Source organism: Rattus rattus, chromosome 12 (genome assembly GCF_011064425.1).
Source record: "Rattus rattus isolate New Zealand chromosome 12, Rrattus_CSIRO_v1, whole genome shotgun sequence".
Classification (NCBI taxonomy): domain Eukaryota; kingdom Metazoa; phylum Chordata; class Mammalia; order Rodentia; family Muridae; genus Rattus; species Rattus rattus.
This window is the reverse complement of record NC_046165.1, coordinates 63557228-63578804: the sequence shown is the minus strand read 5'-3', so window position 1 is coordinate 63578804 and position 21577 is coordinate 63557228. Positions and strand designations below refer to the sequence as shown.

At 46.9% G+C, this 21577-nt stretch overlaps 1 protein-coding gene across 1 annotated transcript in view; it reads left to right on the top strand.

Moving 5' to 3' along the window:
• Window positions 1-21577, top strand: part of Mipep (mitochondrial intermediate peptidase) — a 103537-nt gene that overhangs the window by 68944 nt on the left and 13016 nt on the right. The window contains exons 17-18 of the mRNA XM_032917779.1: window positions 10753-10874; window positions 14210-14283. Coding sequence (XP_032773670.1) covers window positions 10753-10874; window positions 14210-14283 — 196 coding nt within the window. The remainder of the gene's footprint in view (window positions 1-10752; window positions 10875-14209; window positions 14284-21577) is intronic.

Here is a 21577-nt window from a genome sequence, read left to right as displayed (position 1 = left end):
TGCAGGCCGCCCAGTTTTTGTGCATAGGCTGCAGCAGCCAGGCAGCTGAGACTTGAGGTTTAGATTGGTCTTTCAGATAGTTCTGTGGCGCTTTACCCTGTTTTGTATAGAGTGGAATGACAGGTTGACACTTACCTGCTCACCAAGGCGTAGCTTCCTCATCCCCACTGTGGTTTCCCGGGCCTTGTCCTCCTGTGGGGTTAGTGCTTTACTTCAGCCCAAACCCTAACTCCATTCTCTTGGCCCTAACTCTCCTTTAATTTCTAGAACACCTGAAGGTGTCCTGTGACACAACCGTCTTTGTGCACATAACCACTTTAGCTAATACCCATAAGAACAGACAGCCGGATAAAGATGCACACAGTGTGTTCACATTGCACAGCTCTGCAAGGGTTTTCCCTTGATGGCCCCGATTACTCGCTTTAATTTTGACAGTACTGTAACTTATAGCTTTTTGCCTGCTACCTTTTTTTACTGGTCAAACTGACACCATTCCCTGTCTTTATATAGAGAAGGGTGAGAAGAGTCTATTTCCCATGTTTATGTTGATCATTAATATCTTATCCTTTTATCCTATTTTTCATAGTTATTGACTCAGCTTCTTTCATAATTCTCTTAATATTCTAAAAGCTTTATTTGGTTGGATTGAATTTTTTTCTGTCTTCTAATAAGAGCTATCAGAGTTTTCTTATAGTCCTCTATCACGTTTGAATAATATGTCTTAGCATTTCCCAACCCTGCCTGAAAAACAAAAACAAGACTTTTTAGACACTGTTACTGTTTGTGTGTATGTGTGCGCATGCGTACGTGTGCATGTGTGTGTGTGTGTGTGTGTGTGTGTGTGTGTGTGTGTGTGTGTGTGTGTGTGCACGCTCGCGCCCTGTCAGTGCACTGCTTACAGAGCCAGAAAGAGGGTGACTAATTGATTCCTGGAGCTAGAGTTACAGGCAGTTGTAAGCAGCCTAGTGTGGGCGCTGAGAATCACACTTGGTCCCCTGGAAGCACAGTAAGTGTCCTTAACTGCTGAGCCCCCTCCCAGCCCAAAGACTTCTTAATACGAACTCTTTGTCCATATTTTGTTTTGATACTCTTTTGATTTTATTTGTTTACTCTCAAATCTTGATTCGAATAGCTGTGGGTGTGAGGTGTGAGATTGGGGACCCACTCTAGTTTCCCTGACGTTTGTTGATACCTCCTCTCTCCCGTATGCGAAGGTCTTCTTTGTTAGAACTTCTCAGAGTGTTTGTGTGCAGCAAGTTTCCTTCTGCTTCTGACTCGCCGTGGCAGAGGCTCTCACTTTGGCTGCATCACCATGTGTGTAATTTGTGTTTGTCCTTGAGTTTTAGTATGGCTACCTTTGTCCCGTTCTGTCACCCCCTGCTCCTCCCACACTCCGGGCATGGATCTGTGACGTCCTTCTTAGACATCTCTCTTGCCATCTATTTATGTGTTTGATTTTTTTTTTATCAGTTTACTTTCTCTTCCTCTCTCTCTGAGCTAGTTCCTGCTCAGCAGTATTTTTGCTATCTTTCCTAGGGTTCGAGTGTTTCCATTTGTCCAAGACTGGTGCAAATTGCTTGAACTTCAAAAATAAGGCTTAAATAATAACGAAAAAGGATGCTCATCATCGCTATGTTTATGGTTTTAATGGGGTGTTTCTCGTTTGGCCCACCATTTAGAAGGAGACTTAATGGCTATAGCTGAGGGAAGAGAACATCCTAAGTGTAGCAGGCACGCTTTAATGTTGAAAACAAGACTGAAGTAGTAGTGTGGGGGCACAGTGTCACCCAGAGCACCCACAACAGACATAGAGGGGACTGCTCTGGGCCCGAGTTGAATAAGGCGTGATGTAATGCAGGAGTCACGTGGCATGGAGAAAGCTAGCATCCAGGTCTGGGTCAGGTTGTATGTGTCAGGTTCATCTGTATGTGAGCATCATATACATGCAGGTGGTCAGTGCTGCCAGTGTGACGGGACCTAGGCGATATCAGGAGAGAGTGTCTCGAGTGGGTAGGTTAGGGGGACAGAGCCACCCCAAGTGTAGATAGTACCATCCTAAGGTCTGAGGCCCTGGACTGAGTACAAAGAAAGGCCCTGAACACTGGAGTTCATCTCCCTCTATTTCCTGACTGTGATGGTGGCCAGCCCTTCGTGTTCCTGCTGCCATGGCTTCCCCACCATGTCCATCTACACTGTGAGTCAGAATAAACCTTTTCTTTCTTAAGTTGTTTCTGTCGGGTATGTTGTTGTAACTCATCATGGTGATGCTGACGTGGTCTAAGCAGCACAGCAAATAGGCAGTGTCACCGTGGGTAGTGGAATAACTGAGGTACAGCTTGAGGGGAATCCAAATGATAAAAGAGTGTGGGGAAACAGATTCATCAGTTGCTGGTGGAATGGGCCAGGAGATGACAGGAGACTGACTCAGTGGGGAGCACATTATGTTCAGCCTCTTGTCTGTGGAAATTGATAGCTGTCTCTGCTTTTTAAGAATAGCCACTTGCCAGGCTACCAGGGGTCCCCATTGTGACACCCAGCCAGTTGTTTAAGTGGCCATAGGGCAGATCTGTGTCCTTCTAATGTCTGTTATGACCAAGCCTTAAAGTAATTTGCCTCTGACACACCTTGTAATGTGTGTTGGGATGGCCACTGTCTTTAACACTGTCTTCAGATCCTGACTTAGCACTGATGGCAATCTCTCTTTACACATGTGTGTGTTTTTCTGTGTCTCCAGAAAGCTTTGAAATAGTCTCTGATTTATGGGGAGTGAAAAATGAACCAAACTTTCTCAGATCATGTAGAAAAACTCAGACACTTAAAAGCCAGAAAGAAACAGCCCGGGAAATGATTTACTCCATTGCAGCGCAGACCTTTTCCCACTTACCCGAAGTGCAGTCTAAATACTTTCACATCACTGAGTCCTTTAAATGGAAGCAAGGGGAATCTATAAAACAAGCACAGTTTACATTCTCAGAACCACTTCTGCTAGCTTGCTTCCTCCTCGAAACCTAGTTTACCCTTCAGACAGCTGAACCAGTCGTAGATTGAGTTAAAAGCAAAGACAGAAACAGAGAAGACTGTGGAGAACAGAGTGCAGCTCCAGCTGTAGTTGAGGACCACAGCACTGGAGCAAATGCACGGCACCGGACGCTGTTGAGACGCCCTAGTGCAGCAAGGACACTGAGCTGAGAGCATCGTCCGACTGCTGAGTGGCCGGCAGCACTGTAGCTCAGGGATCTCAAAGAGGCCTTCCAAGTCCTAGTGCTTGGTCTAGACTGCCTTCTAGTAACTTCTCCCTTGAAATTACTTAATAGCACCATGTTCCCCTCACCCAGCTTCCCCCAAAGTGGTGCTCCTCACAGCCATGTGCAGTCAGAGAAAGACAGCCTGCCTTGCTGTGAGATTGCTACCTCGGGAGTCTGAATTAGTCCACCATGACAACCTGTGACGTGCACTGCTCTTGTTTCTAGGGAGCACAGCTGAATGTGGCTAGCTAAAACTAACTTTAAAACTGAATGCTATTCTTTGTCTTTAGGTAAGAGTCAAACTACATGTAGTTAGGAGCAATGGAGGAGGGATCTATAGGGATTTGGGATACCCTCGTCCAATCGGATGCTTGGAAAACATGAGTATCTAAGAATGACAGCTGCAGAAAGCCTCAGAGCCCTTTCTGTTTGCCTGCTTGCCCATGGGCCTTGGCATGTGCTGTGAGGTCACCGTCTTAAGTTATCTGTTTCCTGATGATCTTTTTGCCTTTTTCTCTCTTCTTTGGGAGTATTGCTTTTCTTATTTAAGCATTTTGACCTAATGCTAAAACAAAGTGTCTCAGATCAAAAGTTGCCCTGACGGCATACTCTGTTAATTTCCCTCTGTTTCTCTCAGAGCTAGGCATGGCCTCCTGTATTGCTTCCACAAATCACTCATGTATAATGACCCACGGTTTAAAAAAATGAGTATTAACTGCCTTGGCCCATGATTTTTTTTTCCTCCAGTAAGTCATAAAATGTTTTTCAGACAGACCAGTTTTAGACCTAAATTATTTAGAAAAACCTCACCACAGCTCATACTTAGCCCCAGCATTCCTGTTTCCCTCACGTGTTTTATGTCCTTTGACAAACATCGCCCAGGACACATGACCGGAAAAACACGATGACAGGATGTGGTGGTGAGAACTCTGACATGGTAGCGAAATGTTCGTGCTCAGGGGGCCAGAAGTGGCATTCCATCTGGGCACAGCTATTTGAATTTGAATGTTACCCGTGTTAACCATGGTGCATAGGTTATATCTGCTGAGAGGTCTGTGCAGTCCTGTAGACCATGGGCCTCTCAGAAGGTTTGCGGTTGGTGAGCAAAGTCCTATAGCAGCCGGGATGAGCCGTGAGGAGACAGCTATGGGGCCAACATGGACGGTGATAGAAAGTGTGTGTGTGTGTGTGTGTGTGTGTGTGTGTGTGTGTGTGTGTGTGTGTGTGTGTTGGTCTATGGAAATGAATCTGAGACTCCAGAAGTAAACCCATTCATTTATGCTCAGTTTATTGATTAAAGACTGCCAAGACAAGTCACTGGGAAAATAATTGCCTTTTAAAAGAATAGTCATGGCTCAGCTGTGCCCACATGTGAGGGTGAAACTGAACTCCTGCACATCATGGCACAGAAAGACTCAAAACAGAGTACGGAGCTCAACATCAGAGCTAAAACTAAAGAAGGAAAACATGGGTCCATATAGTCTTCACCTTGAATTACACAATAGTTTCTAGATTTGACACCAGCAAGCAAGCAGAGACCACAAATAATTAGGACTCATTAATCCTTTAGAAAATTGTAGTCAAAAGGCATTACCGTGAAGGTGACCCGACACCACACAGAGTAGGTAGAAAAAGTGTGTCTGATGAGTGTTTAATCTCCAAAATGCATAAAGAACTCTGGCAACAATAACAGCAAATAACCCACTTTTTAAAATGAGCAAAGGATTTCAAGAGCTGCTTCTCCAAGGAAGATAATAGAAGGCCAATCGATACGTAACATTCAATGTCATTAGTTATGAAAATTCAGTCAGAGACCAACAAGGGAAGGGAGCTACCCTTTCTCTGTCTGTTAGTCTGTAAGTTAGTTGTCACTAGAACATCCAACAATTTAGAAAGAAAGACTTGTTTTACCTCAGTGTTGGAGAGGGCTGCTGTCTATGGCTAGCTGGTAGTGTTTCTAGACTGGTGAGGTTGAACATTATAGCATAGAAGGTTTGCAGAGCAAAGCAGCTTAGCTCATGACAGACAGGCAGGGGTTGGAGACAAGGTACACTGCCTGGTCCCACACCCCATACATCCTGACACCTCCTGTAATGTTGTCCTCTTGTGAACCCACTAGTGGCTTAATTGTTGACACCAATAAGCAGCCAGAGACCACAGATAATCAGGACTCATTAATACTTTAGAAAGTACAATTAGATGTGTGTACTGATCCTAAATACCAATGTTGAGTCTTCTCATCTCACTCTTTAAAATTCCAGTGACTCGCTGTTTGCTATTAGTCAAGCACTCCTTATGTTTCAGCCACAGTTAGAACAGTTTCTACTTTTGTAGGAAAGGGGTTGTTCACGCCATTACTTAAGGAATTTTGGACATTCTTCAGAGCAGACAGTCAGGGAGGATTGATGACACAGTGATGGAGAACAGGCGACCCTCGTCATTTCAGGGGATTGGTCGCGTGTTTCCTTTCTGGCAGCCCTGCCACGCAGGATGCAGGTAGTAACAGGATCTGCAGATGACAGGCTGTCGCCGCCCTGGGCGATACTTGAGAGCGCACAGTTAATAAACTTCTGGAATGCCTTCTCGGGATGACAGGTGGGTGGCAGAACTATACGATTCCAGGGCTGAGGGTGGCTTTACATCCAGCGAACTCAGTTCTCAGAGACCATGCTTCATGTGGCCAGCTTGGTCCTCATAGGCTGTGTGTAATGGATGTTTACGTTGAGATGAATTAGAGGCACTTTCTCCAGGATAATTACAAAGGAATTCTAGAAAGCTGTGAGCTCCCCAGCTGGGGACCATGAGCAGCATTTAAAGCTGAGGTGAAGAAGGTTGGGAGGTAAATGTGGGGAAGTAAAGACAAGACTGAGGACTTTGGGCCTCAGGATTCAGATGAGGCCGGTGTGACTGTCCTGCGTCTTTCAGAACCACGTGTGTGTGCCTTAGGCTGATGTGTGAGGTCAGCAAACGTACAGCGGCATTGTCTCCACTCTGATTTGTCACTTCAGGAATCAGAGGCGGGCTTTGGGGTGTACAGTGAGTTACGTTACTTATTTCCTGAGATCCTTGCAGCTTCGGTGATCGTGGAAGGTGGGAGACAGGATGGCTGACGCATGTGAAAGCACATGAAGAGCAGGTATTTGTGTCTGATCTTTGTGGTGTGCGGCATCCTCTGGATGGATACTTACGCAGAAACCGCCAGTCGCAGGACACTAAGAAATGTCCGTGCTGTCTGCCTGCAGCAGGCTTGCAGGTGGCAGTGCCAAGTGAACTCCCTACTTTTTTTTTCTGAAAACCACAGGAGAGCCCCCGTGAGACAGCGTGATGCTGTCACATCTGCAAGGGAGGCAGGATAGATAGAACCAAGCATCTGTGATTGTGCCCAGGGTGACTGTTTTATTTACTCACTGAATCATACTGCAGTGTGAGATACACTGTGTGTGTGTGTGTGTGTGTGTGTGTGTGTGTGTGTGTGTGTGTGTGTGTGTGTAGACACTTGTATGTCACAGCACACATATAGAGGTCAGGGGACAACTTGCAGGAGTCGGTTCTTTGTACCACAAGGACCCATAGATTGAAAATCAGGTTGTCAGACTTGATACCAAATCCTTTACTCACTAAGCCATCCTGCCAGCCCTAATCTTATTTTTAATTTTCTAATTTTTTGAGACAGGATCTTTCTTGTTAGGAGTTCCAAACCACCCTGTGCTATTATAAGAGCCTCTCTCAATAAAACAAAGTGAAGAAAAAGGAAAAAAGAGTCTTACGTCTATCAAATAATATAGTCAGAGAAGTAGTTTCAAGACACCAAATAGCCTAAGATCCAATTTTGTTTTGCGCCGTGGCATCCTCTTGTCTGCAGTAGGTAGTTGATAATTCCAGGGTTGCTCACCTGGGTCAGACTGTCGCTCCAGAAGCCCATGATGTCTGGCCAACCACCTTCAAGCTCCTGTCAGTGTTCCTGCAGAGCTGTCTGAGTCCTGACCTAGACCCAGCAAGTGTTCACCCACCATAGGCAAAGAACCCCATGCTCTCCTGCAGTCCACGATGCTTCAGTGATAGGCTAACACATTCATGCATGTCACTGGAAATGAGATGCTGTGTGCCATGTTTGATAGGAAAGTTAAGAGAAATGACAAGTTCCATTGGTCAACACTAACCCATGGTTAGGGGGTGCTGAATGCACAAGTCCCTCATCCAAGTTCAAAGGGGACAGTAGCAAATAACCGTGCTGCCCTGCGTCCCTAGAGAGCCCTGCAGCTTCCACTCTGAGTTCTCTGGCAGGTTGCAGGGTCGCATGCTTTTACTGCACTGCTTCACCAGAGATGGGATCCTGACTGTCTGACACCCCCCTCCCCCTGCAGCAACAGTGAGAGTCAGCCTGGGCCAGCGTGAGCAGTCACAGGCCTGTGTGGCCAGCTCTGCACTGCTGCTCATGCTGTGTGTTTTGAAAACTCTGAGGAAAGGCGAGAACTATGCTCTTCAATAAACACCTCTTAGGAAGACTTAAAGGAGAACTGACGCCTCATCCCAGAGCCCTGCAGCCTGACTCCAGAGAGAAGAATGTCCAAAGAGAAATGGAAACAAGAGCTTGTATGAGGTGGAATTAGCAGGAATATGGTAACTGTGTTCAAACAGCAGTGTAATTGCAGGTCTTTCCATGCGCTTATGGACCTCAGATGAAAGGGGATAGGCAGGCATGATTTCCTATTGTGCCTTGAGGTAAACGCAGGGCTTAGAACCAAACTCAAGGCTGTAATTAGAGAGCAGGAGGCAGTGAGGCTGCACCCCGCACACCCGATGCCTTTCCTGTTCGCAAAGTTCTCACTTTGATTGAGCTGTTTATAGGGACTCACCTGTGTGTTAAAACCAAGGAACCTAGACATTTCTCAGCTCAGTCAGGCTGCTGCGGAAGTATGTCTGCTCTGCGAGCTAGAACATAGTACTCAGCGAGAGTCTGTACTGCGCCCTTCACCCCCTCCACCACCCCAGCCATGACCGTGAAGCTAGTTCTGTAGGTCACAAGGAAGACAAAAGACAAAGCCCTCGGCCTCTGTGCCGCTGGCTCTGTGAGATGCTGGAATGGATGTCCTGATGAAGCATCGTCCCTGAAACAGCAGGCGTATTCTGCCAGAAGCCCCATCACAGCACGGCCAGATTGCTCTCTGGGAAAACCCCAGCTGGAGAGTAAGATTCCAGCACATCGTAAAAGAATGCAAACCCCCACCCCAACCCCACCCCAAATAAGGCAGGCGAGGCAGAACTATGCGTAGGTTTCAAGTGAATTCCAGAGGACCACTCTTTTGGCTAAAGTGTAGTTAGTCAGAATTGTACTGAAATTTGACCACAGGTGGTCCTGGGCTGTTTGGCATTCTTTGAAAAACCGCTGTGGGAGGCTGGGAGGACGGCATGTTAGTAAAGCATTTGCTCTGTGAGTGTGTGGATGCACACCTACATGAGAAGCTTGCTTGGCAGTACGTGTCTGTTACCCAGTGGTGTGGAGGTAAAGACAGGAGGATCCAGTAGTCTAGCCTACTTGGTAAGCTCCAGGGTAACAAGAGACCCTGTCTTAACAACTAGGTGGCGAGCAACCTACAGGCAAGCAGAAGACGCCTGATGTTGACTTCTGGACTCTTCATGCAGGTGTACAAGCATGTACACACGTGTGCGTGCGCGCACGCACACACACACACACACACACTCACACTCACACACTCACACACCCTACTTTGTTTAAACAAGGCCTATAGTCAGGTTTACCTCATCTGCCTCCCCGCCACAGGGGCTTAGGTAGCAAGGGGCTGAGGGGCTGAGTTTCTGGTACTTTGCCCAGCAGTAGTGTAGCCTTCCACAGGCCTCTGGCAGCCTTGTTTCATGGACTACACCTGTGCCTTGAGGAACAAGCGTCTTGTGCTAGGTTGAGGGCAGGCCTGGGCACTGACAGCAGAGTGCTGGTCTGGAGGCATTGGCGTCTTGTTCTGACTGGCTTTGCGCCTTACTGGTGTGGGTGTTGCTCTCACAGCCGGCTCCACAGGACACTCTGCCAGGGAGACACAGGTAAGACCCCCTCTCACACAGTGTCTGCCTTGTTTCTAATCATATACTTTTGTAAAAAGGAGAGTGGGCATTGAAAATTATTGCCTATCTTTGCCACGGTGGCCCAGTGGCCCAAGCTGGTTGGGATACTTCTGCATACTTCCTGTGACAGCACCTCGTCCACGCCAGGCAGAGTCATTACCTCAAAAGATGTGTGGGAGTATAGCTAGTACATGACCTTGGCCTTAAAACTGTGAGCTACGCATGGGGTTCCAAGTGTCCTCGGATGTGCCATACCTCTGTGATGAAGGGACCGTCCTTTCAGACAGCTTGGTTTCTTTATGTATTAACTAGAACTTGCTTACCTAGTTCATAGCACACTACAGAGTTGCAAGAATTACAGTTTATTTATACTTTATTTCCCAAGGAATATAAGACTTGTTAAAGAATTATTCTATAAGAAAAAAGGCTTTTTTAAAAAGTATTTTAGGTCAGATAAAATATAAGCTTGAAGAAGGTGTAAAATTGTGTCAGAAAGCCAGGCGGTAGTGGTGCACACCTTTAAACCTAGTGCTGGGGAGGCAGAGGCAGGCTTCTGATCTCAGGATCTTCTGAGTTTGAGGCCAGCTGCTCTGGAGAGTGAGTTCCAGGACAGATACACAGAGAAACCCTGTCTCAAAACAAACAAGCAAAATTGTGTCAGAAAACGGAAACCTGGGGGTTAGGGATTTAGCTCAGTGGTAGAGCACTTGACTAGCAAGCGCAAGGCCCTGGGTTGGTCCTCAGCTCGGGGGGAGGAACGGAACCCTAAGTGCCCTCTGGGGGCAAGGTCAGAAATGCTGTCCAGGAAGCTTCTGCCTGCCCTTCCCTGCCCTCAGAGTGGGCGGCTTTCCATGGTATTGATGGAAAAGAAGTCTCTAGCGGGTTCACTGTTCTTTCTTAAGGTAGCTTCTCATCCGTCCTCAGAGTAGATGCCCACAGGAGCTCCCCTCAGATGCCCGTGACTGGGCTGGTCCTGCACCTCAGTTGCTGCTCCTGCTGCTCCCATTGGCTTTTCCCCTCCGTCCGTCTGCCATGCACATCCTGCAGTGACAGGCATGTTCTTGCAGAGAACCCAGGTTTGATTCCCAGTACCTACATGGTGGTAACTCCAGTTCCAGAGGATCCAGCATCCTCTTCTCACCTCTGTGGGCACCAGACATGAATGTGGTGCAGGTACATGCAGGCAAAAATCCACACATAGAACTAAATTAGCCACATTGTGAGGTATCGACATATAATGCCAGTTTATTCAGACACAGTGAAAGGGACACAGGGAGCCCTCAGTAGTCTACAGATACGACAATATTGATGTTGTGAGTGACATAACTCTGAGGTGGGATTTAAATGAACACATTGGGCTTTGTGTACCTGCGGCCTCGTGTCCTCTTGACCGCTGTTCTCAGCCCCGCGCTGGCTTCTCTTTTGTCAGGCCTGGCAGCTGAGGTTCAGCCACCTCGTGGGATATGGCGCCAAGTATTACTCATACCTCATGTCCAGGGCTGTGGCATCCATGGTCTGGAAGGAGTGCTTCCTACAGGATCCCTTTAACAGGTAACAAGGTGGGATGGGGAAATCCATGAAACAATCTTTTACTAGGCCTCTCCCTCCCATGAGCCCTTCTGCCTCCTGGTGTGACCATGACCATTCCCTAACTGTGCAGCTCTGGAGTCTTGTGTGGGACTTTCCTGGTGTTCTCAGGTGTAGCAGAGCCCGAGTACACCCTTATTCTGTTTGCTTGCTTGTTTGTCTCCCTTGCCTGGAGCGGCATTGGTCAATTGCCATTAACACCCAGTTTGTCTCTGGAAATGGCCCCATTCCTGCTTGGATGCCTTCTTTGTCTAGGGAAGTTGTCCATACAGAAAATGGCTGTCCTGAGGAAGGAGGTTGCCCTCCTGATCGCCTCGACTTAGATCCTTTCCCGAGAGCCGCTCACTGCCCCTTGAGCAGCACAGGTGGCTGCAGTGTGCCACCCCACATCACTCCCTGCTGTCTGGCGTCTGCTGGGCCCCGTGAAGCCTGGCCCATGTGTCCTTCATCAGGATGCCAGTGGTTTAGACCAGCATTGACCATGTTGGTAGAATGTCCAAGACATGACTTTCTGGACCTCTCTCAGGAGCCACAATATCAGTAGATTAGCAACAAAGGTGTCCTTGGAAGAAGAATATCAAGTCCACCCCTTAGCAGAACATGGCCAGACCCAGCCATAGAACATGCAGGTGAGCACTAGTGGCCTGCCTTCTAGCCACAGGTAACAAAGAATGGAGGAGCTTAGCTTTGTGTCAGCTGGGAGTTCTTCCTGCTGTCCTCACAGGACCTTGTAACAGTAGGAGCCCAGAGGACCTGTGGCTCTGGCTTTAGCATTCCTTAGAAAGAGCTTCCTTTGAAAGCAAACCAGTAATTACAGCCTGATGTCATAGTCGCTTAGAGCACTTTATCTCCTCACCACCCAAGTGAGATATCCCTGACACCTCTCAGGCACTTCCAGGAGATGGGAGATGGTTATCGCCTCTGCAGAGTTACCTGTTAACACACACAGCCCATCAGCTACAGATGCTGTTACCTGTTAACACACACACAGCCTGTCAGCTACAGATGCAGTTACCTGTTAACACACACACACACAGCTACAGATGCAGTTACCTGTTAACACACACAGCCCGTCAGCTACAGGTGCAGAGTTACCTGTTAACACACACAGCCTGTCAGTCACAGATGCAGTGTTACCTGTTAACACACACACAGCCCCTCAGCTACAGATGCAGTGTTACCTGTTAAAACACACAGCCTCTCAGCTACAGATGCAGTGTTACCTGTAACACACACAGCCTGTCAGCTACAGGTGCAGGGTTACCTGTTAACACACACACAGCCTGTCAGCTACAGATGCTGTGTTACCTGTAACACACACAGCCCCTCAACTACAGATGCAGGGTTACCTGTTAACACACACAGCCCCTCAGCTACAGATGCAGGCTTACCTGTTAACACACACACAGCCCCTCAGCTACAGATACAGTGTTACCTGTAACACACACAGCCCCTCAGCTACAGATGCAGTTACCTGTAACACACACAGCCCGTCAGCTACAGATGCTGTGTTACCTGTTAATACACACAGCCCCTCAGCTACAGGCACAGCATTACAGCCCCTCAGTTACAGGTAGCCTTCCAGCAGCTGGGCAGAGCTGACTTTCCCTACACCGACCTGGGGGAGTTTGGGAGTGACAGCAGATGGAAAAGGGGATCCTATGGGCCCTCCACACTACCCCCTTGTCCCTGAACCCTTGATCTACACTTCTCTGTCTTTCCTACAGTTTCACAGATCCGAATAACCTCAGAAGTTAATAATCACATTCAGGTCCAGAATCTTTTCAACTTGGATCTGACGTCATAGGACTTTTTACTGTTTTTCACGGCTTGGTACCCACACTTTATTTTGTCTCCTGCCCTTTGCATTCTGCAGACACTCGGTCTGCTTTACAGACTAATAATTTCCAAAGGGTCTACAGCCAAACTTGACTACAGTAAATCAGCTTCAGGGATGGCAGCTCTTTACTGAAGATTTCTATAAAATGGACAAAATATCATCTTGTTTGAAAGAACCATACTTTACTAGAAACCACATGCTAATAAAAACATATCTCCAAATATTCCTATGTTGGTTCTATGTGAATTCTTGCCTAGACACGTAGCTGCAGTACTTTTATGATCATGTAAAAGTTAGCTTGTAAAAGTGCTCTCTGGACTAAGAAATTCCTAAGCTCTGTCAAAGAGACCTTTTTTCTTTCTCTTGTTGTGTTTGGTTTAGTACAGGCTGCCTTGGAACTCACAACTTTTCCTCCTCAGCTTCCAGAGTTAGGCTTACAGGTCTTCACTAAAGGATTTTTCTAACTGAGAGCCAGACTCTGGCATTCAGGACTCCAGAACAGAGGCATGTGAGGGGAGGCCACAGGGGAGGGCTTTGATCTGGGGGAAGGGTGCTATCTTCCATGGTCAGAAGGAGGGACACCACCTCCTCTTCCCCACACCCAGGCCAGAGGTTGGCCAAAGCCTCTTTATACCTTGCTCTGAGAAGGCCCTGCCTCTGTGTGAGTTTCCTTCTTTGCCTTAGTGTTCATGACACTCAGAAGACAGAGGCAGGCAGATCTTTTTGAGTTCGAGTCCAGCTGGGTCTACACAGAGAATTCCAGAACAGACAAGGCTACACAGAGAAACCTTGTCTCAAAGAAAAACAATATAATTTATTTTATATGTAATACTTACTTTATCTTATAATATTATACATTAACGGCTATCTGGAGGTCTGGGTTCTCAGCACCCAGGTGAAAAGCCAGATGCCGTGTCGTAGGTCTGCAGTCACAGCACCAGGAAGGTGTTCATGGGCACCGCCCTAGAGCTCACTAGCCACACAGCATAGCTGAATTGGGAGCACTGAAGTCAGTGAGAAACTCTAAAAAATAAGCAGGAGAGCAGTCAAGGAAGTCACCTGATGCTGACCTCTGACCTCCACATGCACACACACACAAACACACAAGTCCCATTAGAGACAGAATTACCTGTTACACAAACCAAAATGTAGTCAAGAGTTAGTAGAATGAAAATCATATCAAAATGTATTAGTTCAGGGCTGGGCGTGTAGCTCAGTGGTAGAACACTCACCCCAGAATGTTTAAAGCCCTGGGTTCAGTTGCTGGCATCACACCAACAACAGCGCCTAATCTCATTAAGGTATGTAGTTGGTTGTGTTAAAAGTACTGTGTTTTATATAAAATATAAAAACATTAAATACCTCATTTTTTAGTATAAGCTGTCCCCAGAGTTTAAGACCTATAGATGGAGCCACACAGACTGTGTGAGCAGAGTGGATAACAGAGTCTCTTCTCCAGGGCCGCTGGGGAGCGCTACCGCAGAGAGATGTTAGCCCACGGTGGGGGCAAGGAGCCTATGCTCATGATTCAAGGTAAAGTACAGCCCGTGCTACCACTCCTTCCGGGTCCTGAGGGTTTGCTTTTAATCTGTATAGGTTATGCAATTTGGTGCTAGCTTTCAGAATGTTGGTAACACTCTAACAGAGAGTAGCTTACCAGAAGTCCCAGGAAATGTCTCTAAGCTTTAAACAGGTCACAGGAGAAGGTGCGTTTTTATTTGGGGTTTTCTGTTGTTGTTTTAGTCTAAAGAATTCATACATTTATTCTCTTTTTGTTGTTGTTGTTCTGAGAAATTCAAAGCCTAAGGTTAAAGATTTGGTCTGTTGAATAAGTAGAACCTAATTAAAGCATCTTTTTATAGTATCAACATTTTTTATTTTCCTATATTATTGACAAATTTTAATTTTTTTAAAGATTTATTTATTTTACATATGTGAGCACAATGTCACTCTCTTCAGACACACCAGAAGAGGGCATCAGATCCCATTACAAATGGTTGTGAGCCACCATGTGGTTGCTGGGAATTGAACTCAGGACCTCTGGAAGAGCTGTCAGTGCTCTTAACCACTGCGCTCTCTCTCCAGCCCGACAAATGTTTCTTTATGGACATTCTAATTGTAGACGGAAGTGACTGTCATGAGTTTTCATGGGATGTTCTACAAATATTTATAGGAAGATGTGCTTCTTAATAGGTACTCTCAAGATGTTGATATTTATAATTACAACTAGCTAAGCCTTTTGACTGTTAAATGAAATTGCCCTAGGAAATCATCCCCAGTATTGGGGATGTACTGTTTCATTGTGACAATTGGGTGGGGACAGGTAGGTAGCACCTGTTCTAAACTGTCTTCTCTCCTCTTTCTGTTGAACGTAAGGCCAGATCCTTGTTTTTGATTCTTCCTTCCTGTGTTCATCAGTCCTGTGAGTAGTAATGAGTGCCAGGCCTGCTTGTAAGCTCCAGGGCAGAGTGACAGGTGCTGAGCAGACCCTGCTCCTGAGAGTAGGCATTCATTTCATCAGCCTGTCTGGCTTGGTTGGATAGTTGAGGTACTCTTCTAGGTTCCCTTTGCCTGATGCCCGATGACATTATGGTATTGTGCATCAGTGAACAACTCCAGGTTGCCTGCTTTTCATGAAGAACATATGCTAATCTTGCCTCAGTGTCCTCCATGCTCCCCCTTGGCCCTTCTTGATCTTTGCTACGATCTTTGCTACGTCTGGAATTGTTTCTTTGTGACTTTTCCCTCGCAATAGGGTCTGTCTATGTTGCCCTGACTGGCCTATGTCCTTTAAACCAAAGCAGCCCCCCTCCTTCAGCTTTCCCAATAGCTGGTACTGTAGGCATGCATGTCTAGCTAGAATGCTTTAAAGGGTTCTCACATGGTAGTTAATTTGACCTCCTAAGTAATCTTTTGGGGCAGGAACTGTTATTATCTGCATTTTATAGATGATGGAGGAGGCCAAGTCTCTCCCCTATCAGGAGCAGCGAAATGGACAGTCAGAATTCAAACCTGGGGCTTCATCACAGACCAAGCTTTTCAGGAGCCCGAGAAACAGCCTGCAGGAGGGAAACTGATTGGCTCCGGTATTAAAATAGGTTACATGCTGGTAGCATGTCGTCCTGCAGACAGCCTCGTTCAGTGGAGAAGCTGCTTGCTCATGGTGCTAGATTGTGTTCTTGTGATGTCTGCGCTTCTCTGGGCTCTGAATGCTGTCCTCATATGAATAGTAATTTCCACGCTGTTCAGCAGAAGTCAAAACTTCCTCTCTTCATGTTTCTCTTGACTGCTCTGATTTTTCTCTCTGCCTCAACCATAATCCTCCTTGTACAAATTCTGTGCTTTATCTGAAATCTAAAAATCATTATTTTTTATACTCAAATTCCTATTTTATTGAGAGAAAAAAAGTCCACAGTACAACGTTGAGATTCCAGTTAGAGCGGCCAGTAGACTATCTCTGCTTGTACAGTGTTTCTCTTCATGTTTTTCCTCCAGATATTACTATTGAGTCATAAGATCTACTGCATGAATGTGTGGTCTGCAGAGGTCACAACATCTGTTGTCACTCAGGAGTTGGATTTTCGAGACAAGATCCACAATGGTTTCTCACTTTCTTTTATGCTCCTAGCCTGCACCTAAAGCCAGGATGTCATTGACTTTGGGGCACTCCTGGGGCTTAACTGGTAGAGTTGCTGAGCTTTGTGATATACAAGCGAAGCACTTGGTGGAGGCCATCTTCTTTCTCCCACCCAGCCCTTGTCACACCCTCCTGGGCAAAGGGCAAAGCACCAGAGTTCAAGTGGGAGGTGCTTTAATATCAGTTAGGGATTGACAGACAAGCCTTGCATGGGACAAGACAGTGTAAAGCAGATGACAGGTGGGGTTTAAATGAAACTGGTTTGAACTCTCAGTAGCAGGGTTATGCTACTCAAGATCAGCTCTGATAAGTTTTAAAACTCAAAAGCTTTTTGGGATAGGTATGGGGTTGGGGTGGAGTTTCTGGGTTCCAGCAGAGAGCAGTCACCATCAGAAGTAGCAGGAGCAGCTGGTGGTCTCCAGACTCCAGAAGGTCTTGGCCATAGAAGCAACCTCAGGGACAAACCCTGGGGTATGGTGTTTGGTGTGGTGTGTGTGTGTGTGTGTGTGTGTGTGTGTGTGTGTGTGTGTGTGTGTGGGTGTGTGGGGGTGGGGGTGTGGGGGGGGTGTGGTGTGTGTGTGTGTGTGGTGTATGTATATATATATGTGTGTGTGTGTGTGTGTGTGTGTGTGTGGTGTGTGTGTGTGTCTGTGTGTCTGTGTGTGTGTGGTATGGTGGTGGTGGTGTGTGTGGTGTGTGTGTGTGTGTGTGTTCATGTGTGTTCTGCCTCTGCTGCAGCTGCACTAAGGGTCATCACTAGTCGAGCCTGTTCATGTGGCTCGTTTACCCTCAGGACTTGAGCCTTCCAGCTGTAAGAAGGTTGGGGGCCACCTTACCCCCAAAGTGTATTTGATCTACTTGGCTGATCTCGCCTATGGAAAGTTCCATCTTCGTGGATATGTTATGTATTTAACTGCACATCATCCAGTGGTTCTCACAGGAACCACAGCTCTGAGACTGGGCCTTCTTCCTTGATGGTGCACCATGCTGAAAACAGCGTTCTCCTACTGGAGAAGAAAGTGTGGCAGGAGAGAACCGGATGTTTAGTTTCTAGATCTGCCACTGTTTCTTGGCAAGATCCGACTCCCTCACCAAGATAAGATTAACTTTGGCTTGAAAATACCTTCCCTTCTGCTGTCTTGTGGAGGGTGTTCATGGTAGATGTGCATGTGGTAATGAGTCAGAGCTCCCCAGACACTTGAGCGTTGTGGATTTTTTAAATGCATCCCTAGATCATATAAGGAAACCTGTTACAAGCACCTTATTTAGTGACAAAGCCCAACTGAACATGGTGTGGCAAAGCCTGACTGAAACCCTCTTTCTGGTTGAGGTTCTAGGTGAGGCCACGCCCTCCCTATGTGGTGTGAATGAGGATTTTCCTGTGCCTCCTACCCCTTGCTGAGTTTCTGGGCTTACACTAATGTTACATTTCTGAGTACTTTTGCCTGAGATGAAACATGAAGATACAATATGTTCTTTCATAATGACAGTCTCTAAGATCCTTACTGGAGTGTTTGCTTAAGTTGTGCTGTGCTGGGCGTAAACCAGAGTCCACTTTTTTTTTTTACTATTTTAGAATGTGTATAGTTTTCTAAAAAGATAGAGCATCCCGAGCTGGTGAGTATCTGGCCAGGGATATTCTTTCCTTCCTGGGAAACCCAACTGTTTCCCAGCAGAAGAGTGGTAGTGGGGGCCCCCGAAGTATGCGGGTGATAGAGGAGCCCTCATGCAAGCCATTCCTGCTCCATGCTGTGCTCCGTGGCCTTGCTGAGTTTTGGGTTTAAATACTACTTCACTTTCCATAGTTCTTACTCGTTACTAAAAAGTCATCATGCCAGGAGCTTTTTGCTGTGTCACCTCCCTTAGTTCCCTGTAGCAAGGGTCTTTGTTTCTATAAATAAATGTAGCCAAGGAAGGTCCACACCCTTGCACTGCTGCCTGGCTTGCAGGAATTCTGACCAAGATTGATCTGCAGATCACAGGGTGTGACATGAACCTTGAGGGCTCCTGATTCCCCAAGCCTCTGTTGTCTGTCTGTGTTGCAACCCAAGCATTCCCGCTGCCATTCAGAGTGCCATCTGGCCCTCGCTCTGCCGGCCTCATCTGAGTACCTTCTGCTCTATGGCAAAGCCTCCCACTTCCTCACCACGCAGAGCAGCAGTGAGTAACCACAGCTACTCCAGTAGGAGAACTTGGACCAAAGCCCTGGATCCCTTCAAACCTGCGCTCTGACCACGGCCCCTTCTGCAGACAAGCTCAGCTCTATTTTGATGTCTCCATGGCCAGGAGCAGTTTGCAGAGTGATAACTGACAGTTCTAGAGATCAGATAAGAGGAAAATAGGAGATAAATGAATCAATTCTCAGGAAACTGGAACTCCCTTCCTAAGTGACTCACAGAAAAGGCTAGAAAGCCCTCAAGGCCTGACCTTAAGCTGATTAAAATCATTTACTACTTAGCATTTCTGCAAATCTTTATGGAGCAAAATGCATTCACCTGGCCATAATTATTCTGAATCATCTCTTCTAGCTCTTTAGATATTATTTATGTTCACAAAAACAAACCAAAGGATTATGGCTTATGCTCCCAAAGGTCATGCCAAGGAGATTAATAAAAGCAATCAATTCAGATATCTGCTCTTCCTTAAAAGCCTTCTTAGGACTCCCAGCACCCAGACACTGGGTAACACCATCCACCTAAACATAGAGTCACATCGTTCACCCAGACATGAGGTTGCCCCATCTACCCAGACTTGGGTTCAACTATTCAACCAGACACAGATTTACAACATCCATGCAGACATGGATTTACCCCATCCTCCTTGAAATGGAACCAGGACCCTTGAGGGAAATGGCTAGCTGATTACAGGCCCAGAGCAGGGAAGACTTTGGAAATGATCCAGGAACATCTTTTGTTGCCACAAAATGAGGGTGACCAAAGGCACACACACTCAGGAGTGGCAAGTGTGTCACTGGCAGTGGATATGCTGACAGAGCTCCAAGTGGCCAAAGCCAGGAGTCCGAGCCCCTAGATCAGTAGCACCATGCTGAGAGGAAATCTCAAATATGGATCTGTATGTCCACACGAGTCAAAAGCCAGCTCCACATCCAGGTAAACCGTGGAAGGTAGCAAGGTGTGGCACCAGCAGTTGGGGCCACTGCTCATAGCAGATGGCCAATACTGATCGTGCTGATGAGAGCAAAATTTAAGTATATGGGATTGGCAGGGCCTGGCTGGTGAGAAAGAAACACATAGAAAGTCACACACATTCACGCTCACACACACTCGGAGGGCCCAACCCAACATACAAAAACACACACACACACACACGCACACACACATGTTCAAAGCAGTGTTTCATTCTATAAGTTCATTATAAGTTCAAAGTAACAGCTTCACATGGCCTTGCTTTATCATAGTGCACTCCTGTGGTTCAATCCTCGGACCTGACCTAGAATGAATGTTTTTCCTTAATTACAAATCTGTCTCAAGTCTATTTCTCCTCTTAGTGTAATTTATGAAAGCTCACTGTATCCTTATAATGCAGCCTTTACTTACTATTGTATGAGGAAGAGGCACATTCTATTCTTGACTCTAACTTTATTACATCTTTCTGGCAAAACAACTAAAACCATCTCCTTAAACTTCCTTCCTAAAATTGTTTGAATCCAATCAGAAATTCTATAAAGTCATTAATTCACCTAAACAGCATTATTATACGGAAGTGCATCTTTATGTGGACCTGCAGATCTGCCCTTTAGGGTGGGCTGATGCCCAGGAATCACTAGGCTACGTGATAGTGGCAGGAAAGGCAGCTCAGCAGGGAGAAGCGATCCTGGGAGGAAGTCTCTGGGGTCCTTGTCCCACAGAGCTCACCCACGGCAGCTGTACGAAGCAGTGGGCCATCCCCAGAAAGCTCACTTGTGGCTCGTGCCACACACTGACACAGGCATTGAAGGCAGCGAGTGGACAGAGCAGATAGATTTCCCCTGGAGAGGGATTCCCATCAAGTCTGTAGCTTTTCTCTCAGTAAATTCCATCTACCCCGCCCCTAGCTTTGGTTTGTGTGGAAGATCAACAGGTGGACCCTTTCTTACAAGCTTGGCCTCTCACCCATCTGGTGAGGAATGACTGGCAGTGACAAGTTGTGAGGCTCCTCTGTCCCTGTGTGGAGAGGTGTGCTGCCCCCATGATCATCTGTCCTCAGATCACGTCCTCAATTCAGCCATCAGTAGACCAGATAACTGAAGCGGTGAAGTTATTTTACCTCTTGTCTGAGCAGCACTCAGCAAAGCTGCTAAGGTTTGGACAAGGAGGGACAGAGGAGGCTGCAGAGACAGGACCAGTACATCCAGACTCTGGATGGGACTCGGGACAGAAAGGGCACCAGACTGTAAACTGAAGTGATGGGAGCAAGGCACACATTTTATCAGCCACACTCTGCGTTGGCCTTGGTAACATACACACCTCACAGCACAGGATCCCGGCCACCAGGGAATTGGTTAGCTCTGGACCACTTGAGGACTCTGCGCGTCACTGAATTTGAGTACATATTGAAGGCCTGTTCGTGATTAGACTGAGGCTGTGATGTGGGGGTCACATTTTTTGCTTCATGGCAGCCATTCCTGCTGTGACAGTATCTTAAGGTTTCACTGCTGTGAAGAGACACCGTGACCAAGGCAACTCTTACAAGGATGACATGTAACTGGGGCCGGCTCACAGGTTCAGAGGTTCAGTCTATTATCATCAGGGTGGGAGCATGGCAGCAACCAGGCAGGCACAGTACAGGAGGAGCTGAGAGTTCTACATCTAAAGGCAGCTAGGAGAAGACTGGCTTTAGGGCAGCTAGGACGAGGGTATTAAAGCCCATGACCACAGTGACACACTTTCTCCAGCAAGGCCACACCTCCTAATAGTGCCAGTCCCTAGGCTAAGCATATTCAAACCACCAGACTCGGGCAGGGTGGGGGGTGGGGGGTAAAGGCACATGGGTTTGATTAGAGTAATTGATACAAGTGCAGCCAGGAAGAGCAGACGCCAGGTTGTTCAGGGCTCTGCAGACTCTGGAGACTTCAGGCATTTGTTTGAGGACTGTGAGGAACCACAGACAGTGTTGAAGGCAGACTTACTTCTGATAGGGTCCCTTGCCATCAAGCAGATGGCTAAGCAGGGGGCCATGGTAAAAGTTAAG